This window comes from Electrophorus electricus, chromosome 16 (genome assembly GCF_013358815.1).
Source record: "Electrophorus electricus isolate fEleEle1 chromosome 16, fEleEle1.pri, whole genome shotgun sequence".
NCBI classification, from domain to species: domain Eukaryota; kingdom Metazoa; phylum Chordata; class Actinopteri; order Gymnotiformes; family Gymnotidae; genus Electrophorus; species Electrophorus electricus.
The window spans coordinates 5,956,376-5,981,931 of record NC_049550.1 but is presented as its reverse complement, the minus strand read 5'-3'; the positions used below and the strand labels follow the sequence as shown (position 1 = coordinate 5,981,931).

Genomic DNA, 25,556 nt, shown 5'->3' with positions numbered 1-25,556 from the left:
TATAGCAGAGGGATGCATTCACTTTTTCTGTATATCTTTGTTATATTCTGATGTCTTCCATTTTTTATGCTTTTTGAAAGCTTTTCACTTATTGCTTTGAAGATGATACCAGAGGCTAAAATTTCAGTCAGAATTTGACACAATTATGAATATAAACAGAATACAAACAATTGAATAAATTATTATGTTATATGGTAAACTGCAAAGCATAAAGTTTACATTCCAATGTGTATTTTATGTACATTGCATCTTTCAAAAATACTTACCAGTTCATGCCCAGCTAGGCCCTCCAAAAGCTCCAGAAGACGACGGCCATCACACAGATCTGTGAAGAGGTCATCAATAGGGACTCTCTCTGCCTGAAGAATGAAGATATAGAACATAGGGGCACTGTATTCTTGTCACATCATTTTTGTAAATACCATGTGTGAACATAACATTTTAAAGAGGTGGTTAAAAAAGAGCTAATTTAGTCCCCAACAAAATGACAGGAAAAAGATAGAAAAACAACCTTCGGTTTTGGTGTTTAGTCAACAACACATAAAAAGTATGTTTTATATGGAACAGTAAAATTCATATGGAACAAATTCTGATTTAGACTTTACTAAAGCTGTTTAATAATGACTGATACTGATACTACTTACAATACTAATATCATTTTCAGATGTGATTATTAGAAAACACACAGTAGCAAGTTTTATAGATGCTATCCTTGGGTTTTCTTTGCGAGTGTCATGCTTTGGTTTAACATCCTGCCAGATGCAAAGCTAGCTCTAGACTATAGGAGGCCCTATAATGCCAATAAATAGTGTAAGACTGATAGGCTGTTACTTGTGACGTTTGGAGGGTTTAAGCAGGATGTGGGGATGAGGCACATTGACACAGACGCTTATTAGGACACTTTGCAATAATACATAGCACGCAGGCTATTGTTTCAAACACTGACAACCTCAGTGATAAGACACGAGACTTATATACACGCATAACAGTTACACACAGCAAGGATCACCAATATGGTGCTGGTACAGCAGTGTTGCTGGGGTCACTGTTAGACAGAGTGGTCCAACACCCAGAAATATGCAGCCAAAAGCAGCTCTGTGGTCACCGATGAAGGGATACAGGAGGGCTTATGCAATATGTGCATGGAAAAAGATGAGCCATAGTCTCACCATTAAGATGTAGCAACAAGTGTGTGTAATGAAGTGACCAGTATTTGAACACTGTGTAAAAAGCAACACTGATGTGTCCAATATACTTGTCAGATACCATGCCAATACAATCAGATACCATGCCAATACAATCAGATACCATGCCAATACTACAGTGTCACTGCTGTCCTGAAAGTGGTCCACTACAAGAATTTTGTGCGGTCAGCAGTCCTATGGTCCTATGTTGATGGAGGTAGATAAATTGTGACCAACAGATATGTTATAATTGTTAGCCTACCAACTGCACCTGGTGTTTCTGATAAAATGGCCAGCGAGTGTAACTACACAGTAGGTGAACCTAATAAACAAGACACTCAATGTATGTTAAATGTTTATCTTATATGGATGGTTTTTCTGCCAAAATGGCTAATGGTTTTAAGTGTACCCCATGAAATGGGATCTTAATGTGCATTGTAGATAGGTAATTGTGACGCTGGCCCGAGTGCTGCAGAGTGTGGAACAGAACGCGCAGACTCCCTCAACGGTGACAGTGACGTTTATTGACATACAACGTAGACATTAACAGTGGCACTCACATATAACATTTACGAATAACATAACTCTACACTTAACATGGCTAACTCACACGCAACGGAAGACGATACAAACGGGTATGACAGCTACACAGACATTTCAACATGACCAACGGCGAGCATACATTGACAGGGGTTTACGTAGACAGACTAACATTTAACATTAATGACACATGCGAGTTCCCCTGCATGCGGCGGGCCGTACCATTGACTTCTGAGGGAGGAGCGTTCCGTGACAGTAATGTTGACATTTAAAGTAGAATGTAGAATAATGGGCTCCTTCAGGGCTCTAATTTAAGATACATTTTTCAGTATGTATTTAACATTTTGATTAATATAATTAATATTTTGCTCGGGGATTTTTTTTTTAAACATTTGGCACAAAATTAGGTCCTTATACTACAGTCAAAGATCATCTCTAAATCAGGGCCAGTGATAGATAAGAATGATGTGACAAAATTAAACAATGCCTACAAATTTTGATACAAGAGCAATATTTTCTACATATGGAGTAAAATAAAAACTGGCCTTTTTTGGGTTGCCAGTTGTGTGCCATAAACCAAGATGGATATGGTTTTAAAAGTCTCATAACTGTAAAATAGATACATGATAACTAAAAATGTATTATTACTCATTTGCCCACATGGTAGGACACATCACCATGTTCTTTCCATCATGTGACTGCTACGACAAATTTTTAGCTAGCTACCCTTTTAATGTTTTTCATACAGGCACTGAAAGAAAATCATGCATAAGATTATCCAGATGCAGTTTTGACATCTTAGGTTTTCATAGATTCAGATTTGTTTATTTTCTTAAGACAGCTCAACCACAGCTAGTCATTTTGTCTGCAGACAATGAAATGGAGTGCAATTCCACCCTGATTGCACTGAATGTCACAAGGTTACTAAACTTTGGCTGTTTGTATAGTATATGTATTGTTTTGTTGTAACACTGCAGGATGAGCCAGACAAATGCAGATCAGCCAATTAACCTCTTTGTTGGTGGAGAGACAATCCAAAAACGTAGTAAAAAAACAGGCCAAGATCAAAAAAGACACCATAAGATTAACCGAGGAAAGGGACATCTGAAGTGAAGCCAAAACAGCCCAAAAACAGAGCCAGAGAGTACAGTCCAGAAGGCAACCAAATACAAAAGGAAAAACCCCAAAAAACAAAGGCAGGTAATCACAAAAGGAGAGTGTAAACACAATAACAACACTCAGTATGCTAAAGGAAACAAAGACAATACTTCGCAATGTTGCAGCTAAAACACAAAGCTTAAATGAGAAATACAAAACAGGTGTTTCACATCATTATTCTGGGGATGACGAATTCCCCTCGGGATTCTGGGGAATGTAGTGAGGAACCCTAGTGTTAGCTTCATTGGCAAGGGCTTCTGGGCCAGAGGGCTGCATGACATTTGTATAACTGCTATAAATATTTTGTAATTTGCATTGCTTGTTAAAATAATGATCATAATTATTTTAATTATATACTGAATATAGATAAACAGAAAAGCTTTTAAAAATCAGTCATTTGTCAAACATTTAGAAAACAGCAGACTGACAGACAAATTTGACATCATGCACAGCGGTCTTTAACAGCATTTTCTGAATAAAGGAAACACGTTTTTGATCATGCAGTTGCATTTGTGTTTGACAGTTATGAATATATTATTCTGAATATACTAAGAATTTTGTACTGTAAAAATGATCAAAATGCGAAAAAGGACCTGAATGGGATTGCAGAGACCGAGACCTTGGCCAATTGGCTATAGATAATAGTAGCAGTACAAGTAGGATCATATGGACCTAGTGCATAAAAAACTGTATCAGTGTAAAAAATCTCTCTCTCTCTCTCTATCTATCTATCTATCTATCTATCTATCTATCTATCTATCTATCTATCTATCTATCTATCTATCTATCTATCTATCTATCTATCTATCTATCTGTGTGTGTGTGTGTGTGTGTGTGTGTGTGTGTGTGTGTGTTTGTGTGTGTGTGTGTGTGTGTGTGTGTGTGTGTGTGTGTGTATTGTTTACTTCAACCAACAGCTGGCATTTTTCTTTTCGCTTTTGAGCTTTGCCTTTCTGCTTGAATTTACTTAACATCTTCACACCTACCACCAGTACACTGCAGAAATCAGAAAAAGTCAAAGCCTCTTCTAACATTAATTTAAATGTTTACACTAAACTATCTATTTGGATCACAACACATATACATATTTAGCTGATATGCTATTAGCCAAATAAGAATTTTCCTGAGCGCCATTGCTGCATGACATGCATACTTGGATAAAATACAATTATAAATATAAAATAAAGTATTTTGATATATTGTAATTGAATAATATTTTAGGACTTTATATTTATATTTAGAGTTTATTTATTAATATTTATATATTTTGTGTTATATATAGAGTTATAAATAATGAGTACATTATGTTTGAAAGATCAGTTTAAAAACCATTTGTCTGTTTTCTACCATGGAAGAGACACGTTACGAAGAAAAGGGACATAAATAAATGTCAGTAGTTAAATTAATGTACATTTAGGCTGGCTGGTGAGAGATGCTGTTACATTAATGGACCTATTCATGAATTACAGATGAGTAGCATAAACGCTGACTAATGGAACCCGACTGGAATTGCTGGGGGCTCCCTGTGGGCTCCAGCATCACAAACCCCAATGTGATTGCCCCCCTGCCCTCCCAGGAGCAATGCCACAGGGTAACAGACAACTCAAAAGACAAAACTGTTGTTCAAATGTCACAGAACTGTGTCATCTTTGACAACAAAATGAGAACCAAATGTGACAGTGTTAAAAGGGCTATTATTAGTAAAGAGTTGAAATGTTGAAATGCACACTCTATGTTTCGCTTTCAGGTTGCAAATGCCTTCATTAAAATTTAAAATGAAAACAGCAACAGCAACTGGCACACATTCAGCTCAGCCTTACTTGCAATGGGAGCTTGGCAATGTATGTTGGTATGCAATTGCACAGAATTCTGTTACATACAATTTTCTTTTTTATATTAAGCATTATAAGGGAAAAATTATGGGGTTTTTTTCCTACTTAAATGAGGTTCATTTTTATGCTTAAAGTTCTTTGTGATGGGAGCACAAATGAGCAAGAGAAACATAACAGAGTACCAAGTTGTCTACAACACATTTGTGCTTAAATAAATGGAAGGGGCTGCACCTTGTCTTTGTCTATCCTCTTCATATATGTCTGTTTCTGTGATTAGCTTCCTCTCTGTGTTTTTCTATCCTCTCAGTCTGGTTCACCTCCTATCTGAGTAAGTGAGCTACAATAGAGTAAAAGCAAAGCACTGCTTCCTATGTTCTTGTGTGACCTCTCCCTAGGTCTTGCTAAAAAAGAAATGGTGGTAGGAGAGGTGATGGGACCCAGTGTCAGCTGGAAGGAGTGGCACATGGTGTGAGAACTTTGCCAGTCTTACCCACTCAGTGAACCAGTGAGCCACGGCCAAAGGGCGAAGCTACGGCCAGTGAGCAGCATTTGAGGGGGTCAGGAGAGAGTGATTCGATGACAGTGGGCCCACACTGCAACATGAGCTGCCAGCGGCACATATTCATCTCCCAAAATAGAACATAGAGTGCCCTTTAGAACTTTACATGGCCCAACTACAGCTAGTGGCAGACTTCCATTGGTGATCTGACCAGGCAACGGTGATGCAGCCGGGGTTATTATTAGAAGGAAACATGCTAAAGCCACGGCTTGATGTCCAACTGTTAAAGCCTAGCTGCACTGACTGACTGAGACTGAGAAACAACACGGCCTACATAGCTCAACATCACCTTCTCCTAAGCCACCGTCGAGAGAATGGTGCTGTTGACTGAGTGCCTCCCTACTGCTGGTGATGCAAGGAAAGAGGGAACAAGAGGGAAGAGGCAGCTGACAGTTAAGGAATGTGACAATTTTCCCATGCGCGAGTTCCGGCTAGGCCAAACCCAGGAACCATGCAAATCCGCACTATGTTTAAAGCAGTGCTCAATCTAGGTGAGCAAAGTTTGCTCATCCTGAGTAGAGTGAAAATACTGCTTATCAGTGAAAGACCAAAACAGCAAGCCTTGGCAGATGGCTCCAGGCAATGGAACAGGTAAACATGCTTCTAGAGAAGTGATGAGAGAACTGTGGCAGTTTATCTGTAAAGGTCTTGGGCAAAGAGAACAGAATAGGGTGTCATTTTGCTGTCATTCTGACAAAATAGGATGTTTGCACTCAGTTGACCTGATCATTACATAGAGATGTATACAGTAGCAGAAACGACACATGTCAGAGAGACTGCACAAACTTTTGAAAGAGAGGAACTGCACCATGCAAACAAAATTGACACAAAGCCAGAGAGACTGCAAGGACACTCCACTCACAATCCAGTTAGTTACTGTTAATAGCTGCAAATTTTGAGAATCCATGAGGTTCTCAACAGCAGTGCAGATATTTTTGGAAGAGGTACAGACTATGAGCTGGCCTATGGCACACCACATTTCACCAGTCCAACGGAGAATAGCACATTAGAATTTTATATTGTTTTTTGCAACATCTACAGAGCAGGATGAAAACCTCCCACTGTCTCATTAGAGACCACTACAATAAAGCTAATAGAAAACAGAAAAGAGCATATGCTTCCCACTCTTAAGGAGAACGACCTTGCCCAGAGACGAATGACTGTACAACCTGCCAAAGAAGACAATGCCCAAGCAAGGAAACAGTTGAGACTCAACCTCAGTGGCTTTGCTTTCACAGTACATGAGTACATTAAGAGCAGACTCTTACATGTTACCCAGAGTACCTTGCATGTTTTTCAGTATCAAAGCACATGTGTTCCCAGGGAATCAAACCCATGATCTTGGTGTTATCAGCACCAGGAGTGCAAGGTCTAGTATCATACTAAACTAGCCAATAGCTAACTAGCCACGAGCCAAGCTTTGCTACTGCTGCTGGATCTTTTTGTTTGTTTGTATTGTTAGTTGCTCATAGTTGAATTACTGAGTCAGCTAACCCAGCTAAAGGGAAGCTGAGTAATAACAGGAGCTTCTGTTGCTCTTGCCATCTTGACAACACTATTTGTATAAGGTTTTTCAGTTTTCTGGAACACCCTCTTTGTATCTGTCCTTGTGGTTACCTATCCCTGTATGCACAAATGAATAAATGAAAAGAAGAGAAGCCTTAAAAATACCAAAACCTTTTGTGCCCAAATATATTCTTACATTCCATAGAGTAATTCAACTCCCCATAAAACATTAGGTTGAATAGTCACATTTCATGATCAATCATGTTTAAAATATGGATCATTGGCAAATGCAGTTATTATTAATATATATATGCTTAATGGTATTTTAAAACACAGTTAGTAGCAATACATTTTCATGTCAGAATAAATAATTAATGCTTGAACATAGTTATAAAAAAAACAGTACCTTACCTTAGCAAATTGTGAATTTATCCATTTTGTGAAGGTTTTCTTTTGTATGTCCTCTCTCTCATCTGAAAATGAATAAAGATTCCATTAAATCCTGAAATCCAGATATTGGTTACACCCTGAACACACACATTTATATTATATATATATATATATATATATATATATATATATATATATATATATATATATATATATATATATATATATATATATATGTATATATGTATATATATATATATATGTGTATATATATATAATATAAATGTGTGTTCAGGGTGTAACCGCAAGGTACTGTAAAAGATGGCGCAATTTGCTTGCACCTCTGTCGGAAACATCTTATATTTCTGGAAATGTTGTTTACTTCATTGCAATTTTGACACTCTCTCTCTCTCTCTCTCTCTCTCTCTCTCTCTCTCTCTCTCTCTCTCTCTCTCTCTCTCTCTCTCTCATTCATTTAAAGTTCAGGGAAAATCAGCCTGGGGGTTCATGAGTTATTTTGGAAAGTTACCTTTGTATTTTATTGTCCCCTATTTTGATGTTTTAACAAACTCCATTAACATTAATTTGTTTTATTAACATGCATTTGCTGACTTACAATACAATAACAACAATACACTCACAAGACCAATTTGGTATGGACTGGACAAAATATTCATTGTTTAAACAGTTATGATTCAATATGTTTTGTTTTTACACATGTTTATTTTTCATAAGCATTGGTTCAGACTATAACCAATTTTTATGAAAGTATCTAGGTTTGGTGTATGCAAATAAATTCCAAATCCAGTATGGCAAAAATACATTTTTATATATTGTGAAAGTTGGGCCATTTTTTAACAAATCTGTCAAAAAAAGAAACTGAGTGGGAGTGGATGGGATTACACTGAAATGTTTCCAAAGCTTTATGGGAGCGGTGAGGAATGGAATGAAACTCTGTGGGAGGGGTTTGAAAACCAGTCCTGCTGCGACCTTGACCTGAAGGCTCTGAAAGTCAACTTTCACATCAGCTATTCCAGTGTTCCTTGTTATGCTGAATTTATTTTTCTCTGATTTTGTTTTTTCTCTGAGCAAACAAATATTCCACATTCACCACAATTGTATGTGGCCCCAGAACAAATTTTAAAATGTTGGATAACAGCATTATTGACAGTCGGCAGTATAGCATCAAATTGATAAAGAGTCAAGCAAAACCAGTACACTCTTGGCTCATTCCTGTTTCACAGGAAGTGATGAGAAAACAATGTGAGTTTTGTTGATAACTGAAGTACTTCTAAGGGCAAGTGTGGTCTCTTTAGGTGAATCCCTCACTGGAGGAAATTCTTTTTCTGCTTTTCTTCTCATCTGGGTGGTAGTCTTTGCTAGTCATGGAGAACCCAAAGGCAATGCCAAGAATCAGTCAAAATTGGCTAATTCAACCATCTGCTGACTACTTATAGACACTGGTTTCAACAAATTAAACAAAATTACAGTAAGCCTCAAAAATTGCAACCATCTAATTAGCCAAATAGACCACCCCTTCTGCATTGCCAGGCTGATCTGAAACTGGGACAATTTTATACAAGATCTCTCAGATCATAAGCAGTAATAAGTTAAATTATTACTGATCAAGATTTTAGTCTCACGGAAACTCTCAAAGGATTAAACCTCTGTGGAATTTAGCTTTAATGAGGTCACGTTTCCATGCATCTGAGCGCCATGAGGAATGCATAACCACTATTTATGATACTGCCATTATTCAAAATCTTTAGTGAAATCAACTATCAGGGACGTTTCTGCTGAAAAGGTTTTTTTTGTAAACCAATAAAAACTAACTGCTTCCATTAAGTCTGTCTCTCAAGCCTAATACATGCTTACTTTTGGACAAATGTAGCAAATCACCACATCTCTTAGGGCTGTTTTTCTTCGTGATTAAAAGTATTCTTCAGTCACTCACTACAGTGCCCTGCTATTGCTAACTTCACCAATCATTTCTTGTTTGATTTTGGTGCCCTGTGCTGAGGGCAGAAACCTAAACTCTAGAAAGAAACAACAGCAACATAGACTCCATAAAACACCAAAGCTAGAATCAATTCTAGATCTATTTCCCTCTATTGTGTATGAACTAATGATGCAATGGCACACAGCTGAGCAGCCAACTGTGGCCACATAATATTGGTATGTATGAAATAGGCGGTTCCTACACTGATTAGCCAATATAAGTGCACATACCCTAATATTACTGTTGACATTATGCACTTATTTTCATAACAATAGTTTCATTTCCAATCCACTGTTTGTCTGCAGAGCCAAAACACTAAAGCACTGTCAATGCTGTGATGAAGTAATCTAACTTTATTTTTTAATGTCTTTTGCGAGATCTATTTTTTTTTCTGTCAGTTGTCTTTGTTCTGCCACCAAAGTTCATATGAATCTTGAATTAAATATACCGCAAAAGGGAAAAACACTTTGAAACCTGAACCTGTTAGATGGCAACCATGCCCTCTATCAAGCAGAACATATGTACAGCATGTGTGAGACCTCATATGATATGTAACATTAAATTACTGCAAAACAAATAATTATATTGTCTTCATATATTGAATAACATCAATGCACAAATACAATGACAGTAAACCCCTTTACCTAGCTTGTAAGTCTAACAAACTACAATATTCACTGTTAGAAGAACAAGATTGAATATATGTATGCTTTTTTCAGTTTAAAAATACTCATAATGTACATTCGTCACCCACTTTATTCAAAATATTCCTTTCTTATTTCTTAACACCTTATGTCTGTAAAGTCAGAGAAAAATGGCCACCTCTTGCCATGCAAAAACGTTGTTATCCACCTTCCAAGTGTTCAGTGGTTGTCTTATGGCCACATAGGTAAAAACCCCCAGTAGCACAACTGTTATTAATGCATACACTCCAGCAGCCTGACAAATGTGGTGGCAGTTCTACAAGTATTATGCATGGCAACAGGTGTGCTGTAGTCTGTGTACAGTCGTATTAAACGAGCCTATAAAAGAGATGCAGCCGCTGATGGGGTTTGTGTGTGTAGGTGGAAGCCGGGTGCCCATTTTCATTGTTCATAACACTCTTGTTTAAGTTTGATCATTTGGCACAATGGTTTGTTTTACTTCAAATGTAACTTAGATGATTTAATAATCACTTATCTCTGGTGACCAGAAATACTGTTTGAAGAACTCTACATTTCAGCAAAGGTTTAACTAAACTCACCTTTGGGGTTAGTCCATACACCAGTGCTTTGTGTCAGAAGGATAAAAAAACGGCATTAAAGCCCATCGTTTTGTGCTGGTAATATTGTGTTTCTAACTTATTGCAATAGTTGCATCATGACACTCAAAGATCCACAAAACCCTTATTTTCTAACCTGCAGAAAAGCAGAACTTAACCTTTTGAGTTTATTGGTGTCCCAGTTGCTACCAGAGACAATTTCGGGTTCCTTTTCAGTGACCACAGTTTATTATATTGAAAACGCACAGATCACGTGATCTAGGTCATGAAAAGTATTTCCCATTTTCTTTAAACTACATGTAACGATATCAGTCCGAACAGTTTTAAACCTTTAAAATCTGTCTGATTCTTCCACACAGAACGCATTGAGACAAGACAGAAGAATGAACACAGGTTTGTCATTGATAAAACGTGTGATTTCACGCAGGTGGCAGCTGGTTTGTCTACGCCACAGTCTACCGTGTAGCTCTCTGGATTATATCCGCCCTTGTGCAAATAGGATGATAAGGTAACTAGGTTGAGCCAAGATAACTGACAAAGACAGTGGTGGGATCTGAAAGTAGCGGCCTTAGCTACTTAACAGATATCTTTCGGCTCTATAGCTAGCAAACTAGCCAAAGTGGAAGGAGACGCTATTATATTAGTGAGACAGTGGTAAGAATCTGTCGTTTCCAAGAACTGCCTTAAAATATGGTAATGAGTTGTGTTGAGTGCGCGCATGGAAAAGCGCTTATGGGCTGCGTGAAAAGATGCATTCAACAAATCTGTCTCCAAACTTTGTTTACAACAAACAACCAAATCAATGAAGCAGAATACATAATAAGCATGTGTTCATTTGTGGCTTTAAAGACAGGATAAATATTTGTGTGACCAATTAAACCCTGTTTGCATCAGAAGAGTCTGTCTGCAGCTCTCGTATTTAATTCACAGACACACGCCAGGATGTATAAATGTACCGTTAAACCTTGTAAAATTCGAGAATCTCATGACAACGTGACCAAATATAGCCGTCATCTAATTTTTCCTATAAAACAGTAAAGCGTGATCACACACCGGACAGGGTACAAACAGTAGGCGATCTCAGTCTCATTTTCTGGAAAAATTACTCTTATCTTCATAGACGAGGTTCGTATACCAACAAGCGGGAATTCCCCCTACTTATCAGTAATTTATAGCTATAGTACGCTATTCTCACAACGACGTCATTTAACACACACTGTCACAGTACAGTTACCTGTATTGAAGCAGGATTGGTTACTGAATATTACTCCCGGCGAGGTTTCAGTGTTTATTCGGTCAGAATAGCAGCGTCGTACACACTCTCCATGCTTATATCCTCCCCTGACTACTCCGCGCAGCGACTGTAGGTGGACGCATTGACAGTTTATTTTCCAAGGACTCTCACTTGGGTGGCTAATGCATGTTCGCAGTTTCCACAGAATTCGCGGCGATTCTCCCCTAACAAACGTATGTTACACCGCTCACTGCTTTTGAACAGTTATATCCCTCCTCACGAGAGGACTCTATCGCAGCCTGCGAGATGACAGATGGCCTACAGGCTATAGTTAGAATCGACCAAGAGAGATGGCTAGAAATAGGAACAGAAAATCTAAAGGAATTTGGAAACAGTGTTCGTACAAATACCATAAATACGCGTGCATATCTCCGCAACACAATTATGTTTCGTGTACAATTACGATATGCATTAGCAGCCTAACCAAATCAAGACTTTTATTTATTTCTTACTATTTGTCTATAATATATGAGTTTTGCCACACAATCCACTTATTATCGTATCAATCTGAAGGCGATGGGGTTTCTAACATTCTAACATACCAAACTGCGTTTATATCAATACAACTTGGCAATTGTAATAAGCAAATATATATAAATATATATATAAGTTAATTTGTCGATTTAATATTCCAATATTATATTCAAAACAATACATTAAAGTTGTTAAAACAAACGAAAAAAATTTAAATACTTTAAACCATGTGACAATCTGTTATTTAGCCCAGTGAAAGCATCACTCAGAAAATTGTATCCACCCAACCCATAGGCTACTGGTCATGTTAGAGGTACATTTTTGTGCACAATTTCACACACCCATCTATCTCTAGAGGAACTGGTGTGATTAATACAACCTACGGAAAAGTGAAAGATTTGGACAGCTGAAATTGAGATATTATTACTGATGATCTCGCTGAGAGTTTAACACGATTATTTGAATGCGGTACAAATGATCGATAACAATTTATTACTCTCAAAGATTGTAAAACTTTGTTTTTGATACGTACGGGTATTTTTTAATTTTGAGAGGGTAACCTGATTCACCTTCATTCATATTTATGATCAGCTCATTTAGAAGATAAGAGATGACAATAATCAAAAAGGTGCTTAGTTGGCCTGTATGCTGTTGGCACTGTGATCTCGAACTTGTTTAGCAATAGATTTCATTCATAATATTGTACTACAGTGTGAAGGTAGTTTCTATCAGTTTACCTGTCATAAGGGATAATGATATAGATGACTTTAATGGAACTGTGTGCATATTATGTGAAGAACCACCACACCGTCGTACCGTATATTGAGGTTATTTATGACGCCATGAAGAACACAGAACTCTCTTATGGGAAATGGTTAATGATAGATTTAAATTTAAGTTTCTACTTCATAACAAGCGACAAACTATGTGAAGAGTCAATTACAGTGATTTGTAAGAACAACTGCTAAGGCCCAAACCCTATAAATGTCATGTTTTTAAAAAGCAGATATTTCAAAAAGAAAAAAAAGGATGAAAGCTTGAACACATATAATAGATTACTCCTTCAGTTATTGAACTTGTATGGACAGAATTGTATCAGTTTTGGCTTCGTGAGTATTTGCGCAATACTGCCCTACAGTGGATGTCCAATTTACTTGCATTTGAAACAATTAAAATAGGGCTATATTAAAAAACATAAAAATAGCAACGAACATGGATATAATCTGATATAATGAATGCAAGCTTTAATATTTATATACTGCTATGATTAAAGCAACCATGAACAAATCAATAGTTTGCACTACTAATTACAGTAGTATTATTACATTTGTTTATAATACTGTACATTTATAACACCAGCTGCCTATGGACATCTTCTTTGTAGATCATAGTGCTCTTGATTATAAGTCATAGTGTTCTATGTAAATAAACAAAGTAATTAATTAAATACTCAGAATGTAAGACCACAAAATAGGAACTAATAGCAACTGAAGTTGAGTACTTTTTCAGAATGTGTTGCAAAAACATGTATAAGCTCATTTGCTTTGCAATGAATGTATGTGATAACACTTTCAGGTACATTAATTCTCTAATAAATTTTTTATGCTATCAAATACAAACCTTATTACAGGTTATAAAAAGTAGCTTATGTTGTCTTAATTTGTCTTCTTAAAATGCTTAAATCTACTAGGTATTGTTTAAAACTGCATAATTTCTAGCTGTAGTCACAATCACAGTAGTAGTATTCTGGTTCTGCAGTGTGTGTCTGTGTGTGTGTGTGTGTATATATATATATATATATATATATATATATATATATATATATATATATATATATATATAGAATTGGCCTTAAGAGGGAAAGGTATACACTCCTGGCATGAGCAATAAAAACCGCACTTATACGGAATATGAAATGAAAGAGAGTAGAGTTCTCCAGAGTTAAAATGTCAAAACCAACTTGAGAAATGCTCTAGAGTACCAGGATATTCAATGGGACACACCAAAGAGAGAGATCAACAAGAACTCTCCTTATTCCAAGAACTGAAATTACACAGGATTAAAATGTCAAATCCTTTAACTTTACAGTAAATACAACTACCATCTTACTGAATTTGAATGACTCTATAATGCTAAGCAACAATAATAATATAACTCATTTAAACAAGGGCTCCTGACATCTTACACCGGGCAGCTGCAGCTATTTTGAGTTCTTTAAGACCATATTTCATCTGAAGCAAAAATATAACCATCTCACTCTTCATTCTAGATTTAGAATGGGTGTTTTGGTTACAGGCTGAATTATTATTTCAGAAATGTACACATATACAAAATCCTTCAAAACATAGTTCCTTAATAACTATATATAAATAACTATATATATTAAAAAAACTCAAGATAACCAGTGGACTAAAGACAAAAGAAAAACCTATCAAGCACCTATGTTAAGAGGCATATTATATGTAAATCTTTTAATTTTCACTTAAAAATTATTTCATCTAACCAGCTAGTATTTGATAATACCCATCACCCAATACCCTGTTTGGATCATCATGCTGAAAATAATCTTAATACAGAAGAATCAAATTTAATCTGATTAAGAATTTTAAATAAAACATGCAGAGACCTGCTACTTTTGCAAGCATTTCCTTGGTTATGGCACTGTGGAGATATATTAGTGTTTTTCTTACCTGATCTGCTTTTAATGATTTCTCCAAAGTCATCCTCAAAGGTTTCTACTTCCCACTGGTCGTCAGTGCACCCAGATTCAGCCATGTTAGAAAACACCAGAACGTGTTTTACTCCTATAAATTTTATCCAAAAACTCCCCCACAAAAAATGGCAGTGAGATATATAATTATAAATCTCTAGGAGAACTCGCCCTTAGTTGGAGAACTTATGGATGAGAATGGTATTTGCTCCAGGAAAGTCTGTGTACTGTTATGATACACGGGAAACAACCTGTCAAGGGGCCCAGAAGAGGAGAAACAGGTGGCAGATTCTACTCATCTTAAAATAGAGCTTATAGAGTAGACAGACTGTGTGACCAGATAGTGTCCAGAAGGATTGGTCAGAAAACGATATATCTGCATTTCTCCATATACAGTAAGTTTCAAAGATATTAGGTTAATAGAATTTATTCTATTGTTCCCTTGCACCCAAATAATATTGAAGTCCAATGATGTTGAAGAAAACTTTCATCTTTAAAAACTTCTTCAGTTTTCTATTTTAACAATCATCATCAATTATCTAGCTGCTGCATAATTTGTATCTAGTCACCCCATGGTAGGTAATCTATTGAATTTGGGAAGCTCCATGCTATACTTCAACAGTCTCTTAAAGATGGAGTTGCACTCCAACAGGCCTTGAGAAGAATATAGCTACTGCAGGATTTTCTACTCACATTGCTATACCAGTAATGTAATGTTAAGAATAAAACAAGTTTCTATTTATTAAAGACAGAATGTGATATGTCAGAAATATGGGCCTCATCATCATAGGCTGATCAGTCTCAATCAGGGATCATAACTTTAAAATGATTTTTTTCTAGTTCACCAAATTTTCAAGAATCGATCATCTTATGAACACTTCAGTTAATTATATTTTTATGAGAACTGACATCCTTACATCCTTCTGTTTATTAATATTTTTTTTTTCTTCTTTTTTTCTCATAGCCTAGCATGGAGCATTTTTTCCCAACTGCTCCTATTCTGTAAACCACCAAACTTGCTGCAAAGGATCTGAGTACTGATACAATCTTCCCTCCTCCTATAGCATCCATAAAACTTGGTATAAAGATCAATGGTTCAACCAAAACACAGACCTGCATATCCTAAGGAGAGAACTTATCTATCTCACATATTATCAGAATCACTTTATTTGCCAAATGTATTCAGTACACAGGAACTTGGCAGAACTGTGCAGGAACATATAATGTACAATGCGCAAATCCACAGAAGTGCAGACAATGCACTAACAAAGGTACAGAAACAGTTCTCTTTATTTGTTATGGATAGGTTGTTGAGAATGGTGACTGTTAATGGGATGAGGCTTTGAGGTTTTCATTTATGGTATTTATCTGACACGTTTATCCAAAGCAACTTACAATTATGACTAAATACAACTTGAGCAAATGAGGGTTAAGGGCCTGACAACCTTAATATTTAAAATTATTGACTTACTACTCAAAGTACTGGAAACAAGATAAAAAGAACATTCAATCAGCTTTTTTGAAGATGGTTGTGTTCATCTTACATTTCAAATCAGTGGAAATGGTGGTACCTTGGAATTTTAACACCACTGCCTTAGTCCCTGCACTGTTGATTTCAGCAAGATGAAAGGATGGATTGTTGCAGTAATCAAATCAACATGTCTACTGTTTTAAAGAATTGAGTTCCAAGTTATTTTCAGCAAACCATGCAGTTAGATGGGACAATTCACTCCCGTAGACACTCATCATTGTTGCTAATGAGGGCTACTAGGGTTCTGATTTTATGGCATGGCTGATAGATGTAACCACTGGTATGTATGGAGTATAGGGGTAGAAGTGCGAATATACAGCCATGAAGAGCGCAGGACTGATGCATAGGGTCACTGATAGATAAGGTCCCAGACACACAAGTTTTTCAAGATAGAAACACGTTTACAATTCATACTGCACAGTGAAAGCACTGTAGGAGACCCAGTCTTTTTTCCCCCTTTCATAATGTGAGAAAATCTATGGATTTTAAAATTGTAAGGTTAAAATATTATTAGTTTCAAAACCTTTGTAATGAGCTTTGGCAAAGCAACCATATCAAAATGATTAATCTAACAATAATGACTACACTGTTGACGTATATTCTAGATGATTCAAATACATTTTATTTGACACCAAGAGTAATGCCTAGACAAAGAAAGTAAAACAAACGAGACAATTTATTGCCAAGACACACCTACAATCTTATCTACTAGGGTGTACACACACACACATTGTATATATATACACACACACACACACACACACTCACACACAGTTGAATTATACTGATGAAAGGGTACAAACGTTTGAGAGGTATAAGCATGGATATTTAGCTGAGGATCTGTGCTTGGGGTGGGGGAGGATGTGTACATATAGAATTTGAACTGATCGCTGAACCAATTGCTCTATATATAGATTAGCATGTTCTTTCATCTAAGGCATTGGCTTTTGTTAACAATGGGCACATGGAAAAACTAAAAATATAAATTAAAATGTGTGACTTCTACACTACTGTAAGATACCGCAATACTTGAAATATTACTTATAGGAGATGCATTGAGCATTCCTAATGATGTTGCCACTTATTATAATCAAATTACATAATACACATACAAGGCACTAAATGTGACTCCACAGATGCAAACCAGAATTGTATTATAAAGAATAACCCAATTGCAGTTTTATGACAATGTCTAATCTAAAAAAAAAAAGGAAGCTCCATACAAATAGTATAATTGAAAGTTAATTCTTATTGGACCTTTAATTAGAACTGTACTAATTTTTAATATACAAGATGGAAACCGAATGCTAAACACGTGGGTATTTCACCCACGAGAGCCAGTTGTTTTGCAAGCAGCTTATCCCAGAAGTTCAGCATGAATCCTCTTGATGACTTTTGTCAGATAGTTTTTGGCTGGCACAACAGAGTGTACAATGCCTTCAATCTGGTCTACCCTGTGGAAAAAAGAGCAATAAAACAGGGCAAAACAAAATGTAAGCAAGGAAGACAATGCCAATGTGGACTGAATTTAAACAGAGTATACTACCACTAACAGATGTAATAGACGTTTCTGGACATGACTCAGTAAGAGGTGGAATGTATAAAGATAATTCATGCCTGGATATCAGGTAATGTGCTATGTAATTCAGACAAAGAGAAATATTATTTGGAAACAGAGTGTCTAGATATAAGCAGCATAAGAGCACAGAATCTTGATGGCTTTTCAGATGGTGTGTGGGGGGGGGGATTTATCTAGCCAAGAAAAATGTTACAGGTCAGCCTGACTGAGTGCTTGCAACATTTTAGAACATATAAACAGTGTTATGTTTTCTTTAACCACACTGGATAACAGCTCCAAAAAATCACCCCAAATATGAATGTACATGGAGCAACAATAATAAACTTGAAGCAGACTGCTGAACTGAAGAATGGATTCAAAGTCAAAACTCCATCTAACCACGGTGCAGGACTGATTAGAAGCTACATGACGTGTTTTCTTCCACCAATTATATACAAGGGTTAACAACACTGTTTATTCAATAAAGATGTACATATCTGTAAATATAAATATCTTTTAAAGAGTAGTTTTTAATATCATGAACACATCTGAGACCATGATTGTGGCCAACTTCTGTAGCAAGCTTTGCTACTGCAGACTGTTGGTTTTCCTGTTTTAAACCCAGAAAGGTCTTCTAAAGTACACCACTTTCAGGATTTGATGCATTGTGTTTTCAGACATCTACAATACAGCACTCTTGTACTGAGCTATAATTTATGTCTTTGAGTTCTCTCTTTTAGCCTGTCTCCTTTAAAGTGTCTTATATACAAATAACTGATTCATGCCAAATGTTTTTAGTTCTATTGCACCAATCTCTGTAAATTCTAGAACTGGCACAAACTGCAAGGCCTTTAAATATTTCCATTTTCAGAATGGATCTTCCTTTCAAATTGTACAAACCAGTATCCATGTTAGTAGATACATTTTAAAGACTGTATAAAAGGTAAGATGTAATAACTTAAGTCAAACAGAAAGCATTCAACAGAATTTCACATCCCCCCACCCACCCTTTCGGTTTTCAGGCTGCAGTTCTTTTCAGTATAATAAAGGTGCGTGACCAACACATTATAACACATTAACCTTTAGTTATTTTATCTGTATTTTTTTAAAACCAAATTTAACCTGTAATACAGTTCTCAAGCTTAGTCATTTGGTATGCTTAAAGTTGAAAATATGACATCTATGACATATTGCTTTCTAGTACTTGTGTGAAATTCAGATATATTCATCCTCCACTTTTTCAAAAATATCAAATTTAGTTTAATTCTAAGGAATATCCTCAATATTGTGTAATTAATTAATAAGTATTAATTACAAATTGTCTCAAACCTTGTGTTGCCAGTATGATTTTGGAATTTTCCCACTTGAATAGATCCGAATGGGTAGTCTGAAGACATGGCCAGGCTTAGCTCAAACTTGACAAAAGCCTTCACACTGGAAAACGTGATTTCAACTCTGCAGGGAGAAAAATGATTCAGGTTTGTATTCCTCATATAATCTCAGACACTGCAGTGCAAAGCTTCAGATGTTCTTTACCATGTTGCATCAAAAAATAGACGAAAGACTTTTGAGATCAGTAAAATCTCATGTAACTTGCCATTTTTGTTGTATTATTCTCATATTTCGGCACCCTGGACTTGACACAGATCAATGGCTAGGAAGATAAAGTTGAAGAGTATGCACTGCATTTATTTCAAGAGCATGCTCATAAGTCCATATTAGGTGAATGGTGCAGGACTATGTTTGTATGCAGTCCTCGAAATTTAGAGGATCAAAAGTTACTGGCTGCTCAGGTGTTGGCCAGCTATGTTGCTGTGTCACTGGTTCTTACAAGAGTTAAAAAGAAATGGGTCTAGAGTTTATTGTAAACATGGCTTTTGCAGTCTGCTCTTGCCTCTATACAAAAACCAATGAAATGACAATGCTGTTATGAGGCTAAAAATTCAAAATAAATCAGCATTAGATAAATTAGATTTTCTTTTTTGACTGCAAAAGCAATATGAATTTGTAGGCCAAGTGTAGAAATGCACCTTACTGCTCAGACCCAAATAGATCTTATAAATTTAATCACATGACTCAATAACTCAAAACTTGGTAATGTGAAACTACAGGAGTGGTTTTACTGTTTTTTTTTTATTTTTATTTTTTAAGAAGCTAAATAGTAATGTTCTTGAGTGGTCAAACCTATTATTCAAACTGAACCTAACTGATGACACATTCAACTGATGACAAATCAGGAAACACAAGAAAACAAACCTCAATGCTGATCACAAGAAAAAATGTCCAGTGTCTGGTGATCTCCATGGGTTACAAACTTTGGTAGTGATTGAATGCAAAGGATTCCCAATCAAGTACTTTATTTAAGGATGTTATATTTCAATTATAGTTCCCTGAAACAGACTAAGACTATTCCTGCAAGTAATAGTCCAATTAATAGTCCAATACAATCCAATCTTTAAAATCTCTAGACACAAATCTCAGGTAAAGAACTACAAAATATTTTTGTAATCAATGTGAATGTTTCTCCTCAGCAGATCATCTTTTTCTAACTGATGTCAAGAAGCAAATAGGAGACTAAAGGCAGAAAATGTAGGAGATCAAAGACTAACCAACATTTCTAAATAATACCAACATTAGCCCTGAATGAAAATTTAATTTCAAATGGTAATGTAATACAAAACCAAAACAAACCAAATGTTTTCTGTGCAAGGGCACTATTGCATTAATTTCTAGTCCTACATTTCTAATCTCTGAATTGTCTCTGGTATCATTTCATCTTTTCCACTTGTTTATCTTACCTATTTTCTTTGGAGTGCTGGTAAATTTAGTTTAAGAGATAACTGATGCCTTGTCAGTGACTAATCAAATTCTAGTAGTTTGCAATATGCCCCTCTTTTCTGTGTCCTTCTTTAAGTCAAATGTCATAAATTGTGCTTGTAAGGCAATCATCCGAAAACCTGAAGTTTTCAGTTTTGCTGCATTACTAGGTTAGCCAACAAAGCACATCAAGCACAGATTTCTAAAGTACTCTTTGACAATGGATCACTCCTACTCAGTCAGTATTCAAGGACTGGACTTACAGTGTATTTACACAGTTAATATGGAGGATTCCCAGCCTCAGGCCTCCCCACTTCTTCAACTGATGGATTTCCTCACCCAGAAGTCGAAGTCGGCTAACCACCAAGCCGACATCATGGAGCAACTATCGTGAAAAGACCACAAACCCAGACCAAGGGATTAACGAACATTGCCTTTGTCTGATGCCCTTAGAATTGTACAAAAAAACTGGTCACTATTAAAAGCATGATAGGACTGGGATTATTTACAAGATACTCAACAGATCACATTAATGCATCTACCTTTATGCATTAACAAGAGATGTTTTAATATATCAAACATCAATCTGTTCAGCAACACACTTTCTACAAATAAAGCGTCTGTTAGCATTATAGAGCTTTGGCCACAGTCAGTAGTACATCAGAATGCACCAAAATGTTTTACACAAAGGTGACTAAGGGGGGCGGGATTAAAAAAAATTCAGTGCTTTTACATATTGTAACACTGTGGAGGTTGAGGGTGAACACACATGCAAAGTAACGATGCCTCGGACACGAGAATGAACTGAATCAACGACGATGGAAGCCATACTAAGAACGAGTAAATGAACAGACAGGATCATGTGTGTGTGTGTGTGAGAATGATTGTAAAAGCTAATGTATATACATGTATATACAATACACACACACACACACACACACACACACACACACACACGTATATACATACTGTAAAAGCGTCCTTGAGTATGAGAAAGGCCCTATATACATGTAAATAATATTATATAAATGAATAGCATGTTTAATATAAGAACAAACTAACCATAGAAACAAATAATGCAGAACAGAATGAAGAAAACAAATAGGTGATTAACAAGCTAACCAGGTGAGGATGAGGAGCTCTCTACTGGAGTAAAACAGAAACTAAGGAAACCAAACACAAAAGCATAACTTAACAGAAGAGTATCAGCAAAACATAAAAACTATAAACCTGATTAAGGAGCATAACAGAATACAAGGACAGGGAAAGGCACTGAACAGGGATACTTATCTAGACAAGCAATTAACTAGGCAAAAACAGTACTAAGGGAAAGACCAGAGTTCAGAAAAGACATGAGAAATGGAAATACAAAAGACAATACAAACAGAGAGCATAATCTTAACAGAAGTGAAGAGAGGAAGCACAACATATGAATCAAGAGGGAGCGCAACAGACTAAGCAGGAGAGAATGACTAGCAAACACGAGACAAGAAAGCAAGGCTTAAATAGTAACAATAAAGAAGGACAAACAAGGAACAGCTGGAGTTAAAGGGGAGGAGACAGGGAACCATAGACACAAATGATAGTAGGAAAACACAGTGCTTCAGGTAGCCAGGCAAACGAGGGACGCTCTGGTATGCGAGCATGAAACATAGTTAAAATATACTTTGGTGTGCATTTCCTCTATTCATCTGCATTAAATATTAGAAATTACCATTGGTATGTGTCGAGTTGTTGGGTACTTCTGCATCCATTTACTTTGGGCTTGAATGTATGATGCGAGTAATTTATGAATCATGCTTGCATGGGACTGTGACCTTTCACCTATAGGAGGGAAAGAGTTCAAAGTGTACAAATAATTAATTACAATATACGCAAGCTTAAACAGAGAGATGCTGGAAAAGAAATGAAGAAAAACACCAGAACATAGTTTTTTTTTACTATAGATGGAAAGATGGCAAAACATTACAATATAGTAATTTTATATATATATATATATATATATATATATATATATATATATATATATATATATATATATATATATATATACATACACACACATATATATTATATACACACACACACATATATATAGATATATACACATATACATACATATACACACACACACACACACACACACACACACAATGTATGTACAATATATGTATACACAATGTACAATGTATATATGGATATGGATATGTATATATGGATGTGTTGTCTCAGATTCCCATTTTAGATGAGCCACAAAGGATTGGTCAACTCACCTTGGTCAAAGGATTGGTTTATTGTTAGTCATTGAGCAGGTGGGTTAGGGTTAGAATAGGGATAGGGTTACCCACATTTTCTGAAATATATCCACCACCTCTGTTTCTCTCTTGTTCACATAGAATATGAAAATACTCTATAGCAGTAGCCATGTTTATATAAGCATTCTTGAGTATTGTAGTGTAAGCAGATTCTTGTTTTTAAGGTAGAAGAAAAAGAAATGCACTTTTACTTGGAACAAATAATAAAATTGTTCTTATGCTTTTTTAAACACCACTTCAAATTATCTCACCATTCAGTAGGAATGTGAACGATATATCCATGTCTTTTTCATTATCTTCACGCACCCATTCTTTTTCTGAAAAAAAAAAAAATAATAAATTCACAAATATTATTAGTGCGATATTGAATTCCGAATAGTAAAGTACAGAAATTAGCAAAAAGTAAAGGGTGTTCCTCAGTGAAGCACTAATGGATGGTTGCATTTAAGGACTTACCACTGGCCTTTTTCAATTTCACCTCCAGCTGCACAGTGTCATGAAGAAAGGTAAAAATGGCCCCATTTTCATCGCTCCCACTGAACCTCCATTCATTCAGACTGGAAGAATGCATCATAAAGCTCTTACATAATACAGTGACATTCACTTACAATCTTGGTAGGCGTGGTAGAAAATCTAAAGCTCTGATTTTTAGAGCTACCTTAGAACAGCTTCTATGGGTAATCAGAATGCAAGAACAACTGACAGTCTGCACAAATGAGATTTTTTTGTGTGTGTTTGCTCGTTCACAATATCTTTTTAAATGTGGTCCTTCAGACATGGTTTGAGATATGCTGGAGAGGCATCTTTTCTCTTCAAACTGAATGCTCCACTGAAATAGAGCTGTGTCAGAACTGTATATAGTACTGTATACAGTTACCACCATGATGTGTGCTATCTCCATTCATAGAAGAATTTTTCCTTACTCCCTTGCTTAAAGTGTTTAATTCTTACAAAAAACAAAATTCCTGGATTTGCAGGTAAAGCAGGAAAAAACTAAGTGACCCATGTTACTCTGGAAACATGTAAAAGGAACAAAGATAAATCTTTCTGGACATCCAAATATTAGACAAATGAAAAGGCAAATGCAAAAAACTTCAAACACACTTTCATACAGAGACCAGTGTTCTAACACTGTTTATGCATTTTTGATCCACTTTAGCTCCAGAGTAATACTCCCTTAAGTTTTCCCTGAAATTTAAAAGATTCTTATTTTCGTAAAAAAGGTAAACTCCCAGATAAAACTAATCTACTTTCTTCAAGCACATCTATAAAGAAATAATAAGTAAATAACTGACTTTACATTTTAAATCCAATTTAGTATACATGTTTAGTTTTAAGTATACAAAGTCATTAACTGGATGCTTAGGGCAAAGATTTACAAAACCACTTAATTCATAGCAAAGAAATGTGGTAAAAACAACACTTGACACTACAACACAATACTGTGATGTAGTACTGATTAGAAATCCCACCTCAGAAGTAAGGTCACAGCTTTAAACTTGACTCTTGGACAGCTAGGAATTTATCTACTGAGATGACAATGCCACCGCCCTATTAGCTATTATCTTGACTTCACCAGTCATCTCTACCACTGGGATGACTTTATGACAATTATCCTTTAACACATAACAGCAGTCTTTAGACGACTTACATCATAGCATTGTTATATTAGCATGGTGGCAGAGTTCAAGTGTTAGGCAAATAAAGGCAATATACCTATTCAGATTTGTGATATGACTTTTAAGGCCCCTAGTTTCATATTGCAGTTTCTTCTGTGTGTTCTCCAAAGACACTTTCTGGCATTCTAGGTCATCAATTTGTCTGGTATAAAAAACAGACAAAAAAATTTAAAAAATAAAAATAAAAACAACAATCAAACAAACAAAACAAAAACAACACACCCACACAAGTTTTAGTTAAACTAGGCTTTTTATGCTTGTGGTATGCCAAATCTGGGTTCTTTCATTACTTGTACAGCATATATGCATTAAAAGGTAGATATATGATAACCTAATGTGTTAAATGATGATTCTTAAACCAAGAAAAGCATACTTCTCTGTTTCAGCAACTACTGAGTTAAGAGCGTCAAGGTCTTCTTGTTTTTCTTTCAAAGAAGGCTCAGTTCCAATAACGGATTGTTGGTCTCTCATGATGATGCCATTCATTGCTGCCAATTCTAGTTTCAAATTAATATTTGTAATATAGTTGGCATTAGAAAATAAGCTGTCAAGTAATAAGCTTGTCTGTATTATTATATGAACAAGAAAATATGAGTACATTTTAAAAATGGCAAAATAAAATGGCAAATAAAATTAAACTTAACCAATCACTAAACAGACAGGGATTTTAATACAAAGTCTGCATATATACAAAATTAAACATAATTATAGTTATAGAGCTTGCAAGTCACATTATTATTATGGCAATA

At 35.9% G+C, this 25,556-nt stretch overlaps 2 protein-coding genes across 14 annotated transcripts in view; both read right to left on the bottom strand.

Moving 5' to 3' along the window:
* dmd (dystrophin) overlaps nucleotides 1–15,142 on the bottom strand; it is a 112,330-nt gene extending 97,188 nt beyond the window's left edge. For 6 of the 9 annotated variants that reach the window (XR_004776987.1, XR_004776988.1, XM_035534638.1 and 3 more), the window contains exons 1-3: nucleotides 14,888–15,142; nucleotides 7,191–7,252; nucleotides 267–359 (exon numbers count right to left, since the gene is read on the bottom strand). Coding sequence is in view for 6 of the 9 variants with exons in the window: in XM_035534638.1 (XP_035390531.1) it covers nucleotides 267–359; nucleotides 7,191–7,252; nucleotides 14,888–14,972 (240 nt within the window). In the remaining 3 variants the exon portion in view is untranslated. Of the gene's footprint in view, nucleotides 1–266; nucleotides 360–7,190; nucleotides 7,253–11,663; nucleotides 11,867–14,887 lie in introns of those variants that run through there. The other 3 variants (XM_035534637.1, XM_035534639.1, XM_035534642.1) reach the window with 2 other exon arrangements.
* A 1,895-nt stretch (nucleotides 15,143–17,037) lies between these two features.
* The window catches only part of knl1 (kinetochore scaffold 1), a 21,673-nt gene continuing 13,154 nt past the window's right edge, over nucleotides 17,038–25,556 (bottom strand). For all 5 annotated transcript variants that reach the window (XM_027006185.2, XM_027006186.2, XM_027006187.2 and 2 more), the window contains 8 exons: nucleotides 25,181–25,304; nucleotides 24,845–24,949; nucleotides 23,585–23,685; nucleotides 23,380–23,445; nucleotides 22,528–22,637; nucleotides 21,077–21,198; nucleotides 19,326–19,451; nucleotides 17,038–17,892 (listed from right to left, as the gene is read on the bottom strand). In XM_027006185.2, coding sequence (XP_026861986.2) covers nucleotides 17,796–17,892; nucleotides 19,326–19,451; nucleotides 21,077–21,198; nucleotides 22,528–22,637; nucleotides 23,380–23,445; nucleotides 23,585–23,685; nucleotides 24,845–24,949; nucleotides 25,181–25,304 — 851 coding nt within the window. In that variant the 3' untranslated portion in view covers nucleotides 17,038–17,795. The remainder of the gene's footprint in view (nucleotides 17,893–19,325; nucleotides 19,452–21,076; nucleotides 21,199–22,527; nucleotides 22,638–23,379; nucleotides 23,446–23,584; nucleotides 23,686–24,844; nucleotides 24,950–25,180; nucleotides 25,305–25,556) is intronic.